Below are 20324 nucleotides of genomic sequence, written 5' to 3' on the forward strand. Positions count from 1 at the left end.
TGGACCGAAGAGTCCGTTTCTGTGTTACGAGCAATGAATACAGTCTCTTATGCGACAGGCAGATTAAATACATGCTAGCTGACTAGCATGTGGGTCATGCCTGGTCAGTTTGAGAGAAAAACCCCAAGCTTCCAATAACCTATCACTTTAATTCTCTGCTCCACTCCCATCTGTCTGCAGACTACTTTACAGTTCTGCAGAAACATATTAACTCCTCCTCTAGAATCATCTTTTGCTTCTTGTGCCATCACTATCCATCGTTTCCTTGCACAGCATCTCTGAAATTGATGGGGGTTTACTGCTTTCAAATACCCTGTTTGTAAAAGAAGAGGAATGTCAACACTGCAAATAAGATGTAGAGCAATCAGATATCCAAAACAAAGGGCTATAAGCAGGAAGTGTCATGCTGCCAGTCACTTGGAATCTGTTTTTATCTACACACAATTATCTACCAAAGCTCCTGCATATTAAACTTGCTGCAATAGTGTTGCTTCCTTCCCATCAAAATCTCAAATTTAATCTTGCATCTGTTTCATAGCTGTTCATTTGCCATTCTTGTATTAAACCATTCAATACTTAAGAATATATTTTCCACCAAAATCTCCCACTGTAAAACATTTGTTTTATTGCAATGCCAATTTATCTATACATCTGACATGTACAAAGCCCATTTTGACAAGGCTCATCACTTTTGAATGAAAGGTTTTCACCTTACACTCTGATTGCATTTGGTGCTACGCCTGCCTAGGGATCAGTTTGATTTTATATTTACATTGTTTCCTGTTGTTGTATAATCTTATATTGAAATTTTATACTCGCAGATGAATCAACAATAAAAACTGCCAAGGCACGTCGCTCTACAAACAAGCAAGTAAATGAGTCGAGGATTCGAAATCTTGAGCAAATAGAAACTTGAAAGTAAGATGTCAGATTGTGAGGAAGTGCTGCTGTTAAGACAGAATAATGTGTCTTAGTAAGCAAAATGCAGAGATTGATTTCTTCTGATTGCCACCCAGAAGCAAAAGTTGGAGAATTTCATGCAACATTTAACTCATGAAATAATACATGTTTGAAACAATTCTCAGTCATAACAATGAACAGTAAATTGACATATTTGCCACATAAATAAATCACAAGATTTAATAGAAGTAGAGAGCACTAGAAATATTCAACAAGTCAGATAGAAGGTGAGGGGAGAAACAAACACTTTGGTTCATCACGATCTAAAACTTGTTCTTTGCTTTGTTCTACAGATGCTGTCTGACCTGCAGCATTTTCAGGTCTGCTGTATTTGCATTTGTCATAAGATGTGAACATTTTACTTAGTTTTTAAACTTTTAAAGTGTTGACATCCATTTTTTGTATGGGATAAATGTATGAAATTTGGCAAATAAAGGTTATGCACTAGACTAGCTTTGAGTTTTGATTGTTTCCTGTTTTATAGCCAACAGCTGGCAAATGTGCCAAATGATTACAAATAAACATTCTGGAATATCTCAAGATGTCATAGATCTTAGTCACAGCTTTATTACATCTACAACTTAGCCATGACGCCTCTGTTCTTACAAACTGCATAAATCTCCTACCTCTTTTCTCTCCAAAGTCATTTAAAGGGCTGTCATCTCCCAATCAGCACCCACATTTGAATCTCTAAAATCTGGTTTTCACCCACATCACAATATATAACCAGCCCTACCTGAAGGCAAAAATGGAATATTATGGAAGACCATGGTCTACTAGCCATCCTTATGCGTCTTGACTTGTCTGTTGCCTTTGGGCACAGTTAATGCCATTGTCTTCCAATCCTCTTCACCTTTACTTGGATGATTGGGATTACCTTTGCTTGGTTTTATTCTAACTTATCCATGCAAAACTAGAAAATCTCCTGCAATTGTTTATTTCCTTGCCTTACCCAGGAGTTCCCCACGTCTTCCATGCATTCATCAAGACAATTTAAAAGGATGCTGATGTAAAGGAAACACAGTATGAGAGAAGTATACTGATTAGTTGACAAGCAGACTGCTTGGTAGAGGTGTTGCCATGGACAATGTTAATTGTCAGTTAGTTTAAATTTTAAGCAAGGCAAGTTGGCTTTGATTATTCAAGACATTGCTCTGAGAAATAAACCCCATTTTGCTGAATGTGCCTGACGAGCCTGACTAAATTGCTTGTCAGTGAAATTCTTCAGGATTATTTAGCAAAAGCTGTCCAATAACGGAATCATATCTAATGTTGAATGATGTGTTTTATGTTCGCAAGCACAGGCAACTTTAGTACAGTCAGTATCTTGATTTCTTGATTGTTGTGACAAAGCTTTGACAAGGTGCATCCTATTTCATCAATAAATCAATTTTTACAAAGAAAATAGAGATTAATTGTTATTCAACCAATGTAATTGCATGTAATGAAATCAAGGTGAATCATTTCAAATATAAACAAAAAATGTTGAACAAACTCATCATCAGGTCTGCCAGCATTTGTGGAGACAAAAATAGAGACCACGTTTAGAATCTAAAGACTCTTCTTTCTTGGCTGCTCTCTCTCCTCAGATGCTGCTTGACCTCCTGAGTTTCACCATCATTGTTCTTACTTCAGATTTACAGCATCCGCAATATTTAGTTAAGATTTATCTGCAGTTAGGCTGCGATTACATGCTCATCAAATGGCAGGAGAGCAACAGGTTGGAGGGGTTAAATGACAAACCCCTGTTCCTTTGTATCATGCCAGTTTAAGAACATTTTTAAAAATCACAAGTAACCTATATTTCCCTGATAAGTGCAGCATGATGCTGAAGAATACGAACCTCCTTTTCATTGTTGAGGTCATGAGTGAAGTCAGGTGGCAACTATGTCTTTTAATTGAGACCAACTAGTTGATTGTAACAGTGGTCCAAACTGAACCCTTTCAGTGTATAACCCTTATTGATACACTCATGATGACATCACATGTCAAGCTCAGCTGATCTTACTTTTATTTCTAAACTAACATGCAAGGCAAAAAAATGATTTGAATGTCAGAATTAATTATAGAAAGCTGAATTTAAAGAATGACAGGTATGAAGAATGTGAATATATAATTGATTATATTGTTCAAACTGAACAAAATTTAGAAATATTTTTACTGAATACAAAGTTAATACGATTTCAGTCAGGTCTATTAAGCTTTTGGTCATCCAATAAACATTGGCTCTCTTGGACAGAAATCCAAGATTATCATCACAGCTTTACTGCAAAATGCACTCTCAAGTTTAACTCATTGACATAGTGTCTGTTTCCTATTCATGTATGGGGAGAAAACACAATGGCACATCACATTTACATTTCACTGCTTACTTTATCCACTGGATTATTCTGCTTTCGTTTTAGTGATTGCTACTTGTCATGCGCTATCGTTAGGTAATAGAGAAAAATATAGGATTCTCTCGCAAACAATGACAAAGTGCTAACCTCCGCCACAGGGTGGAGGGGATGGAGTGATAAACCTTGGAACTCCTTAGAAGCTGGAATTTCTTTCCCCTGAACATTACTATTCAACAACTATCAATAGCTTCATTCAATGTTTCTGATCCAAGATCTATATAGTGAAGGAAATAAGAAGACTACTAATGTAGGAATCCACTATCTAGCCAAAATAAACATGGAGTATCAATTTATGGGATACATATTGCCAAATTTGTGTTGTGCTAAGGTTAATATTGAATTCCCTTTGGCACAGATATTGCAGTTGTAACATGTACAAGTGCAAGTCATGTTAGAGCGGTTAATTTCCAACATACAAAGCATTTACCTCATCATAAAGGCTGCCACTGACATCGGCTCCATAAATTGGTGCTACAAAGGTCAAATTTTTCCAGTATTTACGTTCAAGATCTTCATAATCTAAGTGTCGAGGAGTACAGTATCTGTTTCAAAATAAAGGAAATTAATTCACAATTAAAGCAAATTTGCTAAAGCTATAAAAGTGCAGAATGTGTATTTCAATATTTTCATACAGTGCCTGAAAATGGGCATCAATCCAGGCAGTGGACACAAAAGAACTGTGTGAACAAAATAAAAGTTTAGTTGCATTTCTTTTTACACTCCTCTTCTTTCCAAAGTTGGAGGAAGAATGGAATTCAGTTTGCTTTTCAGGAACAGCCTTAAAAAAATGCAAAAGCATCAAGTGATTAAGTACTGATTCCACTTGTACCAGAGTTGAAACTCTGCAACCACCTTATCTTGGGAGATTGATCTCTGATCAATTTATTTTCAGTCATGCAAATATGAGCATTTTTGTAATGGTTGATTATTAGAAGCAACCCAATTAATATTAATTGGGAAGAAAACAACATTATTGGACACTGCTATAGGTTGCATCATGCAAGAAATGCAAATCACCAAAGATCATTCATATAACAGTTATGTAGGTGTCAGACCTACAGACACTTGCTGTCTGTCTGTCCAAAGTAGAGTGAAAGACTATTTTCGCAGAAAGCAGGTTATCCCAGTAACATAACTATTTTGAAAAAAAATGCTTCATCAAGAACCCCAGGAATTGCATACAGAACCTTCTGCTGATGATGGGTGTCAGTTCAGATCATTGGACCTTCATGACCAGAAGTGTTAGTGTAACACAAAAATTATTGAAGTCAGACACTGCAGATCAATCAGTAGGTGAAAATCCAGATCAAAAATATTACTTTTATTATGGGATATGACTTGGTGCCAATCTAACATGACAGACATGACTAATGCAAAAGTCAACCAACATCATAATAATTACACAAACACTTTCCCCAGACTTAAAGATTGAATGATATGCTTTCAAATTTCTACACAAGTAAGAAAAAGACAACTGAATTTGGCTAACGTTGAGAGAGAATGGACTAGGCCTATAGCATCAGAAAACAAAATGAATGAGAGGTATAGTCCAAGGACAACACAGTTAAACAGCAATGTAAGGTCACAAAGTAGCAGATCCTGGAATAAGTGAAAGTTCATCTTGAAAGAAGATCTGAAACTACATCTGTTCTAACCTGTCTGAAGGAAGATGCATTAGAAAAGATCATGATGTGGAAATTCCAGTGTTGGACTGGGATAGACAAAGTTAAAAATCACACAACACCAGGTGATAGTCCAACAGGTTTATTTTGAAGTACAAGCCTTTGGAGCACTGTTCCTTCATCAGATACCAAGTGGGGCAGGATCAAAGGACACAGAATTTGTCGTAAGAGATCATAGTGGAGCAGTAGTCCAAAAGCTTTTACAGTAGTCCCCCATCCCCCTCCACCGTACCCGTGAGGGATACATTCCAAGATCTACCATGGAAGCCCGAAACCACAGACAGGTGCAAACCCATTCATTTAGATGGGAAACGTACCTTCCCAGCAACTTCCTGGTCCCTAGTTCTGGAACGTTCCTTTTTACATGTTCAGGCCGTGGTAAACCGCGGGTAACTGAAACTGTGGTAACCAGACCTGCGGATATGGGCAGTCGCCTTATACTTCCAAATAAACCTGTTGGACTATAACCTGGTGTTATGCGATTTTCATCTTTGTAAAAGATCAGGAGAAAGTGTGGATTGCAGATGCTGCAGATCAGAGTCAAAAGAGTGTGGTGCTGGAAAAGTACAGCAAGTCGGGCAGCATCCGAGGTACACGAGAATCAACATTTTAGGCTCTTATCAAGAATGGGGTGTGTGTGTGTGTGGAGGAGGAGAGTGCTGAGAGATAAATAGGAGAGTGGGGGTGGGGATGGGGGTGGGAAGGTAGATGCAGGTGGGAGGTGATAATGATAGGTCGGAGGGGAGGGTAGAGTGGATAGGTGGGTAGGACAATGAACAAGTAGGACAGTTCAAGAGGGCAGTGCTGAGTTGGAGGGTTGGATCTGGGATGAGTGGGGAGCAGAGAGAAGGAAACTGGTGAAGTCAATATTGATGCCATGTGATTGAATGATCCCAAGACAGAAGATGAGGTGTTCTTCCTCCAGTCATCGAGTGGATAGGATTTGGCGATGGAGGCGACCCAGGATTTGCATGTCCTTGGTAGAGTTGGAAGCGGAGTTGAAGTGAAGTAGTCAGCCACAGGGCGGTGGGGTTGTTTGGTGCGTGTGTGCCAGAGACGTTCTCCGAAACATTCTGCAAGTCAGCGTCCTGTCTCCCCAATGTACAGGAGATCACATTGAGAGCAACAGACACAGGTGTTTGGATGTGCAGGAAAATCTCTGCCAGATGTAAAAAGATGCTTTGGGGCCTTGGACGGAGGTGAGGGGGGAGATGTGGGTGAAGGTTTTACACCTCTTGCCATGAAGCATAGAGTCATAGATCAGTACAGCATGGGAGCAGACCCTTCAGTCCAAATTGTCCATGCCGACCAGATATCCTAAATGAATCTAGTCCCATTTACTAGCATTTGGCCCATATCCCTCTGAACCCTTCCTATTCATATCTCCATCCAGATGCCTTTTAAATGTTGCAATTGTACCAGTCTCCACCACTTCCTCTGGCAGTTCATTCTATACACGCACCACCCTCTATGAAAATGTTGCACCTGAGGTCTCTTTTAAATCTTTCACCTCTCACCTTAAACCTGTGCCCACTAGTTTTGGACTCCCCCATCCCGGAGTAAAGATCTTGTCTATTCACTCTACCCATGCCCCTCATGATTTTAGAAACCTCTATAAGGCCACCCCTCAGTCTCTGACACTCTAGGGAAAACAGTCCAGCCTAATAAGCCTCTTCCTGTAACTCAAACGCCAAAACCTGGCAACATCCTTGTAAATCTTTCCTGAACCCTTTCACGTTTCACAGCATCCTTCCTATAACAATGAGACCAGAATTGCATGCAGTATTCCAAAAGTGTCCTAACCGATGTCCTGTACAGCTGCAACATGACCACCCAACTCCTATACTCAATGCACTGACCAATAGGGCAAGTATATCACCTTCCTCATTCCTGAAGAAGGGCTCATGCCCGAAACGTCGATTCTCTTGTTCCTTGGATGCTGCCTGACCTGCTGCGCTTTTCCAGCAACACATTTTCAGCTCTGATCTCCAGCATCTGCCGTCCTCACTTTCTCCAAGTATATCAAATGCCTTCTTCACTATTCTGTCTACCTGCGACTCCATTTTCAAGGAACTATGAACCTGCACTCCAAGGTCTCTTTGTGCAGCAACACTCCCCATGACCTTACCATTAAGTGCATAAATGCTGCCCTGATTTCCTGATCCAAAATGCAGGAACTCGTATTCATCTAAACTAAATTCCATCTGCCACTCCTTGGTTCATTGCCCCAACTGATCAAGATCCTGTTGTACTTTAAGGTAAGGTTCTTCACTGTCCACTACACTTCTGATTTTGGTATCATCTGAAAACTTAGTAACCATACCTCCTATGTTCACAGCCAAATAATTTATATAAATGATGAAAAACAGTGAAGCCAGCACCGATTCTTGTGGTCATTGGCATCCAATCTGAAAAGCAACCCTCCAGCATCACCTTCTGTCTTCCACCTTCGAGCCAGTTCTGTATCCAAATGGCTAGTTCTCCATGTATTCTACATGATCTAAACTTGCTAACCAGTCTACCATGAGGAACCTTGTTGAATGCCTTACTGAAGTCCATATAGATCATGTCCACTGCTCTGCCCTCATAAATCCTCTTCATGACTTCTTCAAAAATCTCAATCAAGTTAGTGAGACATGATTGCCCACATACAAAGCCATGTTGACTATTCCTAAGCAGAACCTGCCTTTCCAAATACATGTAACCATCATATCAACATGAATATGCTCAAATCAGCACAGTTTGTTTTAGAAGCCTGAGTAGGTCGATATAGGTAGATTTGCAGGCACTGAATAAAACATGTGAAGAGTCAATCTATCTCAATTGATTTTTCTTCAGACAATTACTTTCTAGTTGCAGAGGTGTGGTTCAAGGTTAAATTTTATTTTGAAAAAGTTCAATTTTCTAGAGAGATAGCTTCTCAGCAGGTGTTTCAACCTTGGTTTTCACACCCTAGGGTGCAATGTCACAAGGTATATTCTTGACTACTTGGTACCTCAAAGTTTCACGCCTCAATACCGGTTAAAATTTACCTGTAAAACAAATCACTTGACTACCAAGAGAAAGCTGTTCTACACTAAAAGGTTTTCATTCAAATACTTGTTATCTTCCCAGCAAGCTTGAGGCAAGCATGAATATTTAATTTTTGTTATGCGATTGCTCTATGATAAAGCTTTTAAGTTCAAAGATGCCATGCACATTGAAAATTGAGGTAACGCTGTGTTGATAAGTCTAGATTTGGTTAGGATTGAGTCCTCCACTACCATCTGATGAAGGAGCGTTGCTCCGGAAGCTAGTGTGCTTCCAATTAAACCTATTGGATTATAACCTGGTGCTGTGAGATTTTTAACTTTGATAAGTCTAAGTATCTCTACTAATCCATGAATAAACCAAAGAATGTTTGAGGCTCTGCCATATTCATAATCATCATTAAATGATTGCCTTATTTAAAATACATGGCTCATGCTTAAAAGTTCTGCAACCTTTGAGTCAAAAATATTACTAAATCATGTGGAAATTTCAACAAAGGAAATTCTCTAAACTTGAAGTCCAAAATCCCCTTGCAAGTTTTTGCTGATATAGAATGAAATTACAAACAGAAGTTCTATCGAATGACCTGTTTTTCTTTTATCTTCTTATCACTTAAAATGATAATAGAAGTAGGCCAGCTGGCCCTTCAACCCAGCACTGACATTGAATATTCATCATATTTACACAACTTCCCCATAGTAACCCAATATCCTTCAATTCCCTTACTATCTAAAAGTCCATCGAATTGTGTTGTGGACATACTCAAATGAACATCCACAATTGACCTGGTATAATTTCAAAATTTGTAAAGAACGAAACTTGCAAGCATTGTGAACAGCGAGGTGGACAGTGCTAAACTTCAAAAGAACATTGGTTGGTGAAATGTAAGGACAAGTGGGAAATGAAATTTTATAGTGATGTATTTTCAAACAAAATAAAGGGTACAATCGTAAACTGGGTCCAATATCAATGAAACTTGAGTGTGTATGTGCCCAAATCACAGGTGGTGCAGCAAGTTAAGAGTACAGTTAATAAGGCACATGGAATCATAGAAAATAGAATCATAGAACCTTCGTGTGGAAGCAGGCTATGCAGTCCATCAAGTCCACACTGACCCTCCAAAGAGTATCCCACCCAGACCTACCCCCCCCTCTCCCATTCTATCCCTATACCCTGCAATTCCCATGGCTAACCCACTTTGCCTGCACATCCCTGGACACTATGGGCAATTTAGCATGGCCAATCCACATAACCTACACATCTTTGGACTATGGGAAGAAACCAGAGCCCCTGGATTCATGGACTTTAAAAATGGGGAGTATGATACAAACGCAAGGGGATTATGGCAAATCCATATCAAACACTGGTTCAACGTCAACTGCATCCAATTCTGGACACACACTGGATATAAAGAAATTACACAGTGTACAGAATAGATTTGCAAGGATTATTCCAGGATGAGGAACTTTAGTTGCATGAATAAATTGGAGAAGTTAACACTATTCTCCTTGATGAACAGAAACTGAGAGGATACATAAGAGAGTTTCAAGATCGTAAGGGCTCTGGGTAGAGTGTACAGGGAGAAACTGTACCCTTTATGATGGTTGACAAAAGCAGCAAAAGTAAAGTGATAATTTTTTTTTTAAAATACACAAACTGTTAGAATCTGTAGATTACTAAGAATGGTCCCAGAAATGAAAGATTTGTTATAGACGGAGCAGTTGAATATTCTAGGTCTATACTTGATGGAGTTTAGAAGGATGTAGGAGGATCCCATTGAAACTTGCAGAATACTCACAGGGGTGGATAGAATGGACATGAAGGAGATATTTCCACAAGTAGGAGAAACTAGGATCTGAGGACACAGCCCCCAAGAATAGGGACGATCCTTAAGAATTGGGATTAGGACAAATTTCTTCAGCCAGAAGGGGTAAATCTGTGGAACAACTTGCTGCAGAAGGCTCTGGAGGCAAAGCTATTGAGTGTATTTAAGAAGGAAAGAGATAGGTTCTTAATTAGTAAGGAGATCAAGGGTTATGAGGAGGAGACAAGATAATGATGGTGAGAAACATGTCAGCCATGATTGAATTTGGTGCAGAGTTTATGAGCCAAATTACCCAATTGTGCTTCTATATCTTATGGTCTTTGCAACTACCTTAATAATATATTCCAGCATTGTGCCTATTAGTGCTGGCAAACTAGTCTTTAGTGTCATGTTTTCTTTTTTCCTCCTGTCTTAAATAGCAGGATTATGTTTACTACTTTCTAATGCTTGAGGTGTACTGGACTATATGGAAACTAGAAAAATCAAAATCAATGCATCAACTATCTCTTCAGTTACCTTGTACAAAACCCTGAAAATGCAGGTCATCAGTTCCAGAGAAATTCTGACCACACTGTCCCATGAAAGAAATATTCATGGAAAATTACTTATGCATATTTAAATTCCTCATTGGTTCCTCATTATCTCCAGACTTTTTTAGTCATTTAACATGAAGGTGGACACTAATTATTGTTCAATGTTTCTGTCATTTCATTATTGGCCAATATAACTTTAATTGACTCACATTAATTTTTATATCTTCCTATTTGCATAACAACAGGAACAATCATAATTTGTTTCATGTAACTTGCCAGTGTATTGTATTACCTTTGCTCATTCTTCACCAATTTCATAGCCGTTCTTTGCTGAATTCAGCAAATCTCAGGCTGATTACATTTCACAAAATTATAAGTCTCTTCTTTTGATCAAATGTTTGTTATGAATACTTGGACTGTGGTTGACTAATTAGTAAACTTAGGTCACGTGTGATTCAGGGTGAGCTTGCCAATTGTATACATAATTGGCTTAACAGCAGGACAGAGAGAGTAATGGTGGAGGGTTGCTTTTCGGATAGGAGGCATGCGACCAGTGGTGTTCCACAGAGATCGGTTCTGGGTCTTCTTTTGTTTGTCATTTAGATAAATTATTTGGATGACAATATAGTAGGCATGATTAGTAAGTTTGCAGACAACACCAAAATTGGTGGCATTGTAAACATTGAAGAAGGTTTACGGAAATTACAGAAGGATCGTGATCAAATGTATCAATGGGCTGAAAAATAGCAGATGGAGTTCAATTTGGATAAATACAAGGTATTGACTTTTGGTACAACAACCAAGGGCAGAGCTTATACAATTAATGGTAGAGCCTTGGGTAATGTTGTAGAACAGAGCGATCTAGGGGTTCAGGTACATAATTCTTTGAAGTTTGTGTCACATGTAAATAGGGTGGTTAAAAAGGTATTTGGCACCCTTGCCTTCAATGCTCAGTCTTTGGAGTACAGGAATTAGGGAGTCATGCTGAAGTTGTACAGGACATTGATGAGACCTCTTCTGGAATACTGTGTCCAGTTCTGGTCACCCAGTTATCGGAATGATGTTATCAAGCTGGAGGGAGTTCAGAAGAGATTTACCCGGATGTTGCCAGGTATGGAAGATTTGAGTTATAAAGAAAGGCTGGATAGGCTGGCACGTTTTTCACTGGAGCGTAGGAGGTTAAGAGGTGACCTGATAGAAGTTTATAAAATAAAGAGGGATATACATAGAGTTGATGGTAGTTGCCTTTTCCCCAAGATGGTGAATTTCAAGACTGGGGTATATTCTTAACGAGAGAGGAGAGAGATTTAGAAAAGACATGAGGCAATTTTTTTTTTAAAAAGAGGGTGGTTCACGGGTGGAATGAACTTCCTGAGGAAGTGGTGGGTGTGGATACAATTACAACATTTAAAAGATATTTGGATAAATACACGAATAGGAAAGGTTTGGAGAAATGCGGGCCTGGATCAAGTAGGTGGGACTAGTTTCATTTGGGATTATGTTCGGCATGGACTGAGGCCAGATTGCATTAAACCCAATATACAATTTAAAAGTTCACACTTTAAAAACGGTGTTCCCAGTTTGTCAATCACATTATGGTGAATTTACATTAATGATATGTGCATTACAACAGAACAACCCGTACCAAAAAAAAGGCCCAAACCATCCAGACTTGGAACAACATAGCTGTTCATTTAGTGTTTCGGGGTCAAAATACCAAAACTCTATTTTTAACAGCATTGTGGGTATCCCTGCACCTCTCGGACTGTAGCAGTTCAAGAAGGCAGCCCACAACCCCAGCAGCTCTCAACACTTTCTCAAGGGAAATTAGAGCTGGGCAATAAATGTTAGTCTAGCTGACGACACCCACGTACCATGAAAGAATTTTAAGAACTTGTAAGAAAAGAAAGCTAGGAACCAGGGAGCTGAACAACAGCTGTGAACTGGTGAACTGAAGTAACTAAGCATCTCTGGACTTCATGTTTTATCATATTCATACTAGTCAGATCATAAACTTCATCACAAGAAAATTTCTTGTCTGCCGAGCAGCACCAACCACTCTCTAGGAAATGTTGACCTGTAAGGTTCTCAACTGATATAATGCATCTCAATTGGAAAAAAAGAAGAACAATGAATAGAAAAGCCACAACCAACTACAGCAAAATATAAATATCAACCAAAATATAAATTGGAATTGAATTTCATTATGCAATAACAGCATTTCAGCAAGCCAGATTGAGTAATAAAGTGAAAAAACTCACGGTATTAATACATTTCTGGTTAACAGTTATGCACCAAAATAGTCTAACATATAAACCAATGAATCGAATATACTTTATTGCAAAATCATGCTGAGCAAAATGGAAAGTGCACTATCTAAGCACAGGCAATTGCAGATTGTTCCTTTTGTACTCCCTATATTTGTTTAAATGTAAAAATTAAAAAGGTTTTGCACTAATGAATGAAACATCTTACTTAAAAACCTTCCAATGCTTCACAGATTTATCTTACAGCTGATGCATCACATCAGAGTACTATCAACTGTGTGGTTAGGTAGTTTTGCAGCAATAAACAGCTTGCAACTGCAGAATAGTTGAAACTGAGCTTTTTCAAGGTAGTGCACTGAAACGCAAACTTTAAGCAGAGTGCAGCCTAAATGAAGCTTGTTTAAAAAGTAGATCTTGCACACAGCATTTTCTCTGAATTTCCTTAATATTGAAGTCTCAGCACATGGAACAATATGCACTCCAAGTTAGACTTACTTATCACTGTTGGCCAAGCATTTGAATTCCTTTACTGTCAATGGTTTTTTCTGTATGTTGTATTGGGTAAAGAGACCAGACTGCCCAGTGACCATTTGTTGAATTGGAGCAGGAATAACCAAACTGTCAATGTTATCATAATTTCTTCTAGGTTTCCAATCTTTTGGTGGAATCACCTGTGCAAAACAAAAATGAAACATAAAAAAGGAACCCTATGTATAGTGTATTAACAATATTTCTAAACAACAGGCACATTTTCAATCTCAATTCCTAATTATACTTCACAGTAATTGAGTCATAGGCAGTACATTTATTAACAGTTAGAATAGCAAGTTTTATCCAATGATTTGCTAATACTGAATCAGCAGAATTTGATATTTTTTAAATCAGATGTACCACTATACCTCGAGATAATGGTAAATGGGAAGGATGAAGTGAAGAAAAGAAAATCAAGGAAGAGAAAAAACTCAAAAAACAGTCATATATATTTCAGCATGGATTATAAACTCAGATCATTTTCTTCTTAGAGTCATACAGCATGGAAACAGACCTTCAGTCCAACTCATACATGCCAATCAAACTAAACTAGTTCCATTTGGCTGCATATGGCCGACGTCCCTCTAAACCTTTCCTATTCATGTACCTGTTCAAATGACTTTTGAATGTTGTAACTGTACCTGCAACTCCCACTTTCTCTGGCAGTTCTTTCCACATACAAACCACTCTCTGTGTGAAAACATTGCCCTGCAAGTCCCTTTTAAATCATTCTCCTCTCACCTTAAAAATATGCCCCCAAGTTTTGAACTCACCTACCCTAGGGAAATGAGCTTTGCTATTCACCTTATCCATGCCCTTTATGATTTTATAAACCTTTATCAGGTCACTCCTTGACCTCCTCAGCTCCAGTGAAAAAAAGTCCCAGCTAATCCAGCCTCTCCTTATAACTCAGACCCTCCAACCCCAGCAAGATCCTGATAAACCAGGATTTCTGAACCTTCTCAAATTAATCCCTCCTACAGCAGGGTGACCAGAACTGGACACAGCACTGCCAAAGTAGCCTTGCCAACAACCTGCACAACCACAACATGACGTCCCAACTCCTACACTCAATAGTCTGAGCAGTGAAGGCAAGCATGTTAAACGCCTTCTTAACCACCCTGTCTACCGACAACACAACTTTCAAATACGATGTACCTGAACCCAAGTTTGACAACACTAGCCAGGGCCCTACCATTAACTGTATATGTTCTGCCCTTGCTCATTTTACCAAAATGCAATGCCTCGCATTTATCCAAATTAAATTCCATTTGCCTCTCCTCTGCCCACTGGCCCAATTTATCAAGATTCTTCACCATCTATCAACCTTTTTCACTGACTGCTGTACCACCAATTTTTGTGTCATCCACATAATTATTCATCATACTTCCTAAGTTCTCATCCAAATCATTTGTATAAGTGACAAACAATAGTGGACACAGCAACGATCACTGCGAAAATAACGCAGATCACAGCTTTCCAGTCCAAAAAAAATCCAACCCTCCTACACCACGCACTGTCTCCTTCGGTCAAACCAATTTTGTATCCAAAAGGCACGCTCTCCCTGAATCCCATGTGATCTAACTTTACTAACCAGTCTACCATGCAGAAACATGTCAAAGGCGATACTAAAGTCCATGTAGACAACAACTACCACCTGCCCTCAGTATGACAAAATTTAAAAGGAAATAAAGGATACATACAGGTAAGTGAATAAGAAGAAGTATAAAGAGACATGTGATGAAGTAATGGAGCTCAAATGAAATCACAAAATAAGAGTTATGCACCGGAAGGTGAAATCTTCAGCAGACAGAAAGAAAGGGATAACAACATTTTGCTGGTGTATAGAAGACAAAGGTGGTAGAATACGGTTTGAAAGGTATGCATTCTCAAAATTTAAACACAATACAGAGGAGCCTCGATAATCCAAATATCAATTATCCGAAGAATATTTCAAGATCCCAAGAGAAACATTACATCAAAGAGATGTTTCCAACACTACTCGCAACTTCTGTCTACAATGATTAAAAATGAACTCAGCCTACTGAAATGCTGCCAAGAGCAGTCCTTGGCATTGAAGGGAGCCTAGACACCATCTCCAAATGACAGACTGCTCTCTCTCTCTCTCTCTCCAAACACTTTCCCTGGGTTTAGGCTGTAGGTTTGCTCACTGAGCTGGAGGTTGATAACCAGATGTTTCATTACCTGGCTAGGTAACATCATCAGTGGCGACCTCCAAGTGAAGCGAAGCGGTTGTCTCCTGCTTTCTATTTATATGTTTGTCCTGGATGGGATTCCTGGGGTTTGTGGTGATGTCATTTCCTGTTCATTTTCTGAGGGGTGGAGAGATGGTATCTAGATCTATGTGTTTGTTTATGATGTTGTGTTGGAGTGCCAGGCCTCTACGAATTCTATGGAATTTTGTAGATGACGTTGGTTTTTTCCATGGGTTGTACTGTGTCTTTTAAGTTTGTTAGTTTTTGTTTGAGAGTGTTGGTGGGTTTGTGTGCTACTAAGATTCAGAGGGGTCTTAGTAGTCTGGCTGTCATTTCTGAAACTTCTTTGATGTATGGTAAGATGGTTAGGGTTTCTGGCTGTGTTTGGTCTACTTGTCGTGGTTTGTCCTTGACGAATCTGCAGACTGTACTTTTTTTTGAGTATCCGTACTTCTTGAATACGTTGTATAGGTGGTTCTCCTCCGTTTTCTGAAGTTACTTAACAAACCTAAAGCATTGGAACGCAATCATTTCAAAATGCTAACTTCCATGAATTATTGGATTAAAGTGATCTGGAAAATTACAATAGCAAGAAGCAAATTTGAAACAGAAGTTGGTGAAACACAGTCTGGATTTACGAATAAGAATGAGAGAGGAAATACTTAACCATAAATATCCAGAAGTAAACAAGAATACTTAAATATGCTTCATAGGCTATGAAAAGGTATTCAGTTGCATACATCATCTGAAGTTAATAGCCATGTCATAGAAATGTGACACTGGCATTAAATATCAAGAGCCTATATTAGGACTTAATAGTGACTGACTGTCCGTCTAGAAGAGGGACAAGAAAATATGTTTCAAGTGAAGACAGAAGTACCAGAGGGCTGAGTATTGTCACCAAAATTATTCAATCTGTACACAGAACAAATATTCAGAGAATAAAGATGTACTTCCAGAAGTAAATACTGGAGGTAAGAACATGAGCTCACATATATGATCCATTGTTACAGGAAAATCAGAAGAGGACCCATGAAATATCATAAATCAAATAAAATCTGGAAGTCTGAAAAAGGGAATGAGTATTAACACCAAAGAAAAATAAGCAATGATAGAAGGAAAATATTAGAAGAGCTACTTCCTATACTCATCACTTTCAAAGCATTCTTTGCCTCTGATACCATTTATGTTTGGTCCTTCATTTGCCTCCAAATCTTAGAGTCTACCTCAATTTATATCATTATACAATTCACTTCTATATTTGTTTAAATTTTACAAATGATACCTTTCAAACAGTATTCTACCATCTTTGTCTTCTATACACCATATTGTCACACTAGAACAAGTATTTAGGTCAATTTATAACAGAAGATGGCAAATGTGATACAGAAGTTAGAAAGAGGATAAAGATAGCCTGACATAATTTTACGAAGATTAAGGCTGTGCTTACCAATAAGCAAATACAAACTTGCAGCAAAGAGAAAGAGTCACAAATTGCAACCTTCTATCCAGAAACCTGAGCAATAAACAAAGATCTGTGGAAGAGAAGTCCTTTAACATGTGGATGCTAAGAGGTATGTTAAAAATTCCATTTACAGATCATAATGTGAACAAAAAGGTGCTTGAAATTACCAAAGCAAAGAAACTCATGTGGCATCCAGGAAAAAAAGCCAAGATTATGGGCATTTGGTCAAATCTGAAAATCTGGAGATTTCTCCAACAACAGAGTGTAAGGTAGCAGAAAGAGGGATCAACGTAGGCATAGATAAATGACAGATATTACTGAGCATTCATACACAAGCTTCAGTGGAAGTGTTAAGATGGTGCAAGATAGACAAGTGGTTCTCCTGATCATAGTAACTGCAAGAAGCAGCAACACAGAGTGAAGGGATTTGGGGAGTGGGCAGCAAGATGCAATGAGGCTAAACAGCAACCATGGTCATATTGAGTACATACTGAATGGAGCAGGTTCAAGTGGCCACATAGTCTACTCCAACATTATTTTTATTTAGTAATTCATTGACTCTCCTAATATAGGAATTTTTAAGAAACGTTCTTCAAACTAATCAATACATAAATAGTTATTTTAATTATCCACCTGGAAAAGTTCTGGTAAAGTCAATCATCAGTATTAAAGCTACAATCAAGAGATAAGAGCAGGACGATGTTTCCTTCTAACGTTACTAGGTACAACTCCATGATATACAACAAAAGTAGTTGTGATAGTGGAACTCAGTCCTTCCCCCATCACTACTATCATTTTTTACATAAACGCACCAGTTCTTCTCATTTTAAAACAATGCACAGTACTGATCAGTCTTGATAGTGTCAAGGAGAGAAGAATGCATGAATGGAGCACCAACCATTGATGAATAAACAGTGAAATGACAAAGTAACAAGGAAACTGAGTCAAATATATTTATGTCCAAGTTACAGGAACATTGTATGAAATACTTTAATCAATTTTAATTACCTCTATTCCAAAAGATCTCTCTCCGAAACAATTTCCTTTGAGAATACAACACTCAATTTAATTTGGTATCATTATAACCCAGCTGTGATTTTGATGCTTGCCAAAAAGGCAAAGAAATTAAATGCTCCCAATGCTGATCTAGAAAGAATTTGTATTTATACATTACCTTTAAAGTGGCAAAGGATCTCAAGATATTTCCCAACAGTATTAACAAAATTTGAGACCAATCCAAATCCAATGCACAATCCTTTATCCAAAATGCTTGGGACCAGCTGGTTTTCCAAATTCAGAATTGTTTGAATTTCAGTATAAGAGACAGTTTGATGGTGAAATGTTTTTAAAATCTTACTGGAGGAGCAGACTCACTGAGTAAAACAGGCCTTGAGACAGAATTGAGGCCTGCCACTGCAGGGCCATGAGTGACATGCATCACGTGAGTGTCGACTTGGGTTAACTGTTCGTTAAACGACCTTGTTACTGAGAAGAAACCTTTACAAAAACAAACTTCGGACTTTGAGCTTTTTGGATTTTGGGATTTCTGATCAAAGGTTGTCTACCTGTACTACATTTCAAAGGATGTGTTGTCTGCGCTTGCTGGTAGAAGTGAATGGGACTCATTATTAGCTTTTCCTGGTGGTCTAATGGTTACATTTTGGCATTTTCAGCACTTCGGCCTGGGTTCCATTCCTGGTGAGAGAATGAGAATTTATAGGGCTCTTTGTGACACCGTGGCAATGTCCCTGTTTCTGCACCATTAGGTGGTTCAAGTTTCACTTGCTCTAGGCTTGTGTAATAATATCCCTGAACAGGTTGGTCAGAGAAATAGCTAATAAAAAATTATTTTAAAAATTTGTAACTGGGAATGGGTTTACTTTGCAGTCCAAGTACATGATTCTTTCAAGATATTGGAGTTTTGAGAGAGATTGAGATCAGACACAAGTGCTAATTAAGCCTGAGTTCTTGGATGCTGTTACAAATATACTTAGGAAAACAGTCAAAAATTGTATAGGTTGTCCTCACCTAAGGTTAGAATTGTGTTCCTGAAAATCCTGACTTAAGACAAAAAACTTTAAGTGAAGCATTGATTCCTATATTCAATATTAAAATTAAGTGTCATAGGGCCTTCTTTCAAGAAAAAAAAACATTATTCTTTTACCCTGAAGTGTAAATATATCAATATAAATGGACAAATCCCTACAGTGGGCAAAGTGACTTAAAGGAAACTGTTAAATAAAGAAAAAAAAACTAATATAACAGAAATATTAAATTGCAGCATCTTCGGTCATGAATTTAATACTGCACAGTGAGGTGGGTGTGGCTGGCTGCTGCCATGTTGGAGGTCTGCCTGGGTGATTGCTTTATGGGGCTACTTTTTGTTGCTGGTCACAGAGCCTTGGCCTTCATCCCCTTTTGCTGATCATGGCGAATGGCCAGTCAGGCTGTGGAGGGCAGCTGTGGACTGGATGGAATGTAACAACTCTCCTGCACTATTCCACAAACTATTCCTGCAGGAGCCTGCCATTCAGGCTGTTCCCTCTCAGAGAAAGGAGGGACTGTCAAACTCAGACGTAACCAGCACCTAGGCAACCGCCAAGCTCAGTAATGGTGACTCTGATGAGCGCATGACAGCTCCAGGAAATGCAATGGGTGGGGTGGGGGCTGTGTGCCTCACTGCAGACCTTGGGAAGCACCGTAGCACAGGAAAAGACTAAGTCAGAAGGCTGAAAGTGTCTCAAGTTGAAAGAATGTTTGACTGTGTCAAAATGATGCCGATCAGGTCAGGTAAAGTACAATGGTAAACCATCTGTGAACATATTTGTGACGCTCGGTGAGAATTCCAAACCAAATAACTTACTAACATTAAAGCAGAATAACACTAAACACGACAATTTTAAACACTGTCTCCCTGTACAATTAGAAATGATTAAAACAATGAACAGTTTCAGATGTGACTGGGATTTTGAGGTTTAGCCAACTAGGTAACGAGGTGAGTTTGAAAAATGTGTTGCTGGAAAAGTGCAGCAGGTCAGACAGCATCCAAGGAGCAGGAGAATCAACGTTTCGGGCATAAGCCCTTCTTCAGGAATGAGAAAGGTGTGCCAAGCAGGCTAAGATAAAAGGCAGGGAGGAGGGACTTGGGGGAGGGACGTTGGGAACGCGATGGGTGGAAGGAGGTTAAGGTGAGGGTGATAGGCTGGAGAGGGTGTGGGGGCGGAGACGTTGGGAAGAAGATTGCAGGTTAAGAAGGCGGTGCTGAGTCCAAGGGTTGGGACTGAGACAAGGTGGGGGGAGGGGAAATGAGGAAGCTGGAGAAATCTGCATTCATCCCTTGTGGTTGAAGGGTTCCTAGGCGGCAGATGAGGTGCTCTTCCTCCAGGCGTCGTGTTGCCATGGTCTGGTGATGGAGG

General features: G+C 39.0%; 1 protein-coding gene across 6 annotated transcripts in view; it reads right to left on the reverse strand.

Annotated features, from left to right (window-relative positions):
• LOC122562270 (lysine-specific demethylase 4C-like) overlaps positions 1–20324 on the reverse strand; it is a 437697-nt gene that overhangs the window by 363591 nt on the left and 53782 nt on the right. For all 6 annotated transcript variants that reach the window (XM_043715065.1, XM_043715046.1, XM_043715057.1 and 3 more), the window contains 2 exons: positions 13192–13367; positions 3787–3901 (listed from right to left, as the gene is read on the reverse strand). In XM_043715065.1, the coding sequence (XP_043571000.1) occupies positions 3787–3901; positions 13192–13286 (210 nt within the window). In that variant the 5' untranslated portion in view covers positions 13287–13367. The remainder of the gene's footprint in view (positions 1–3786; positions 3902–13191; positions 13368–20324) is intronic.

This window comes from Chiloscyllium plagiosum, chromosome 2 (genome assembly GCF_004010195.1).
Source record: "Chiloscyllium plagiosum isolate BGI_BamShark_2017 chromosome 2, ASM401019v2, whole genome shotgun sequence".
Taxonomy (NCBI): Eukaryota; Metazoa; Chordata; class Chondrichthyes; order Orectolobiformes; family Hemiscylliidae; genus Chiloscyllium; species Chiloscyllium plagiosum.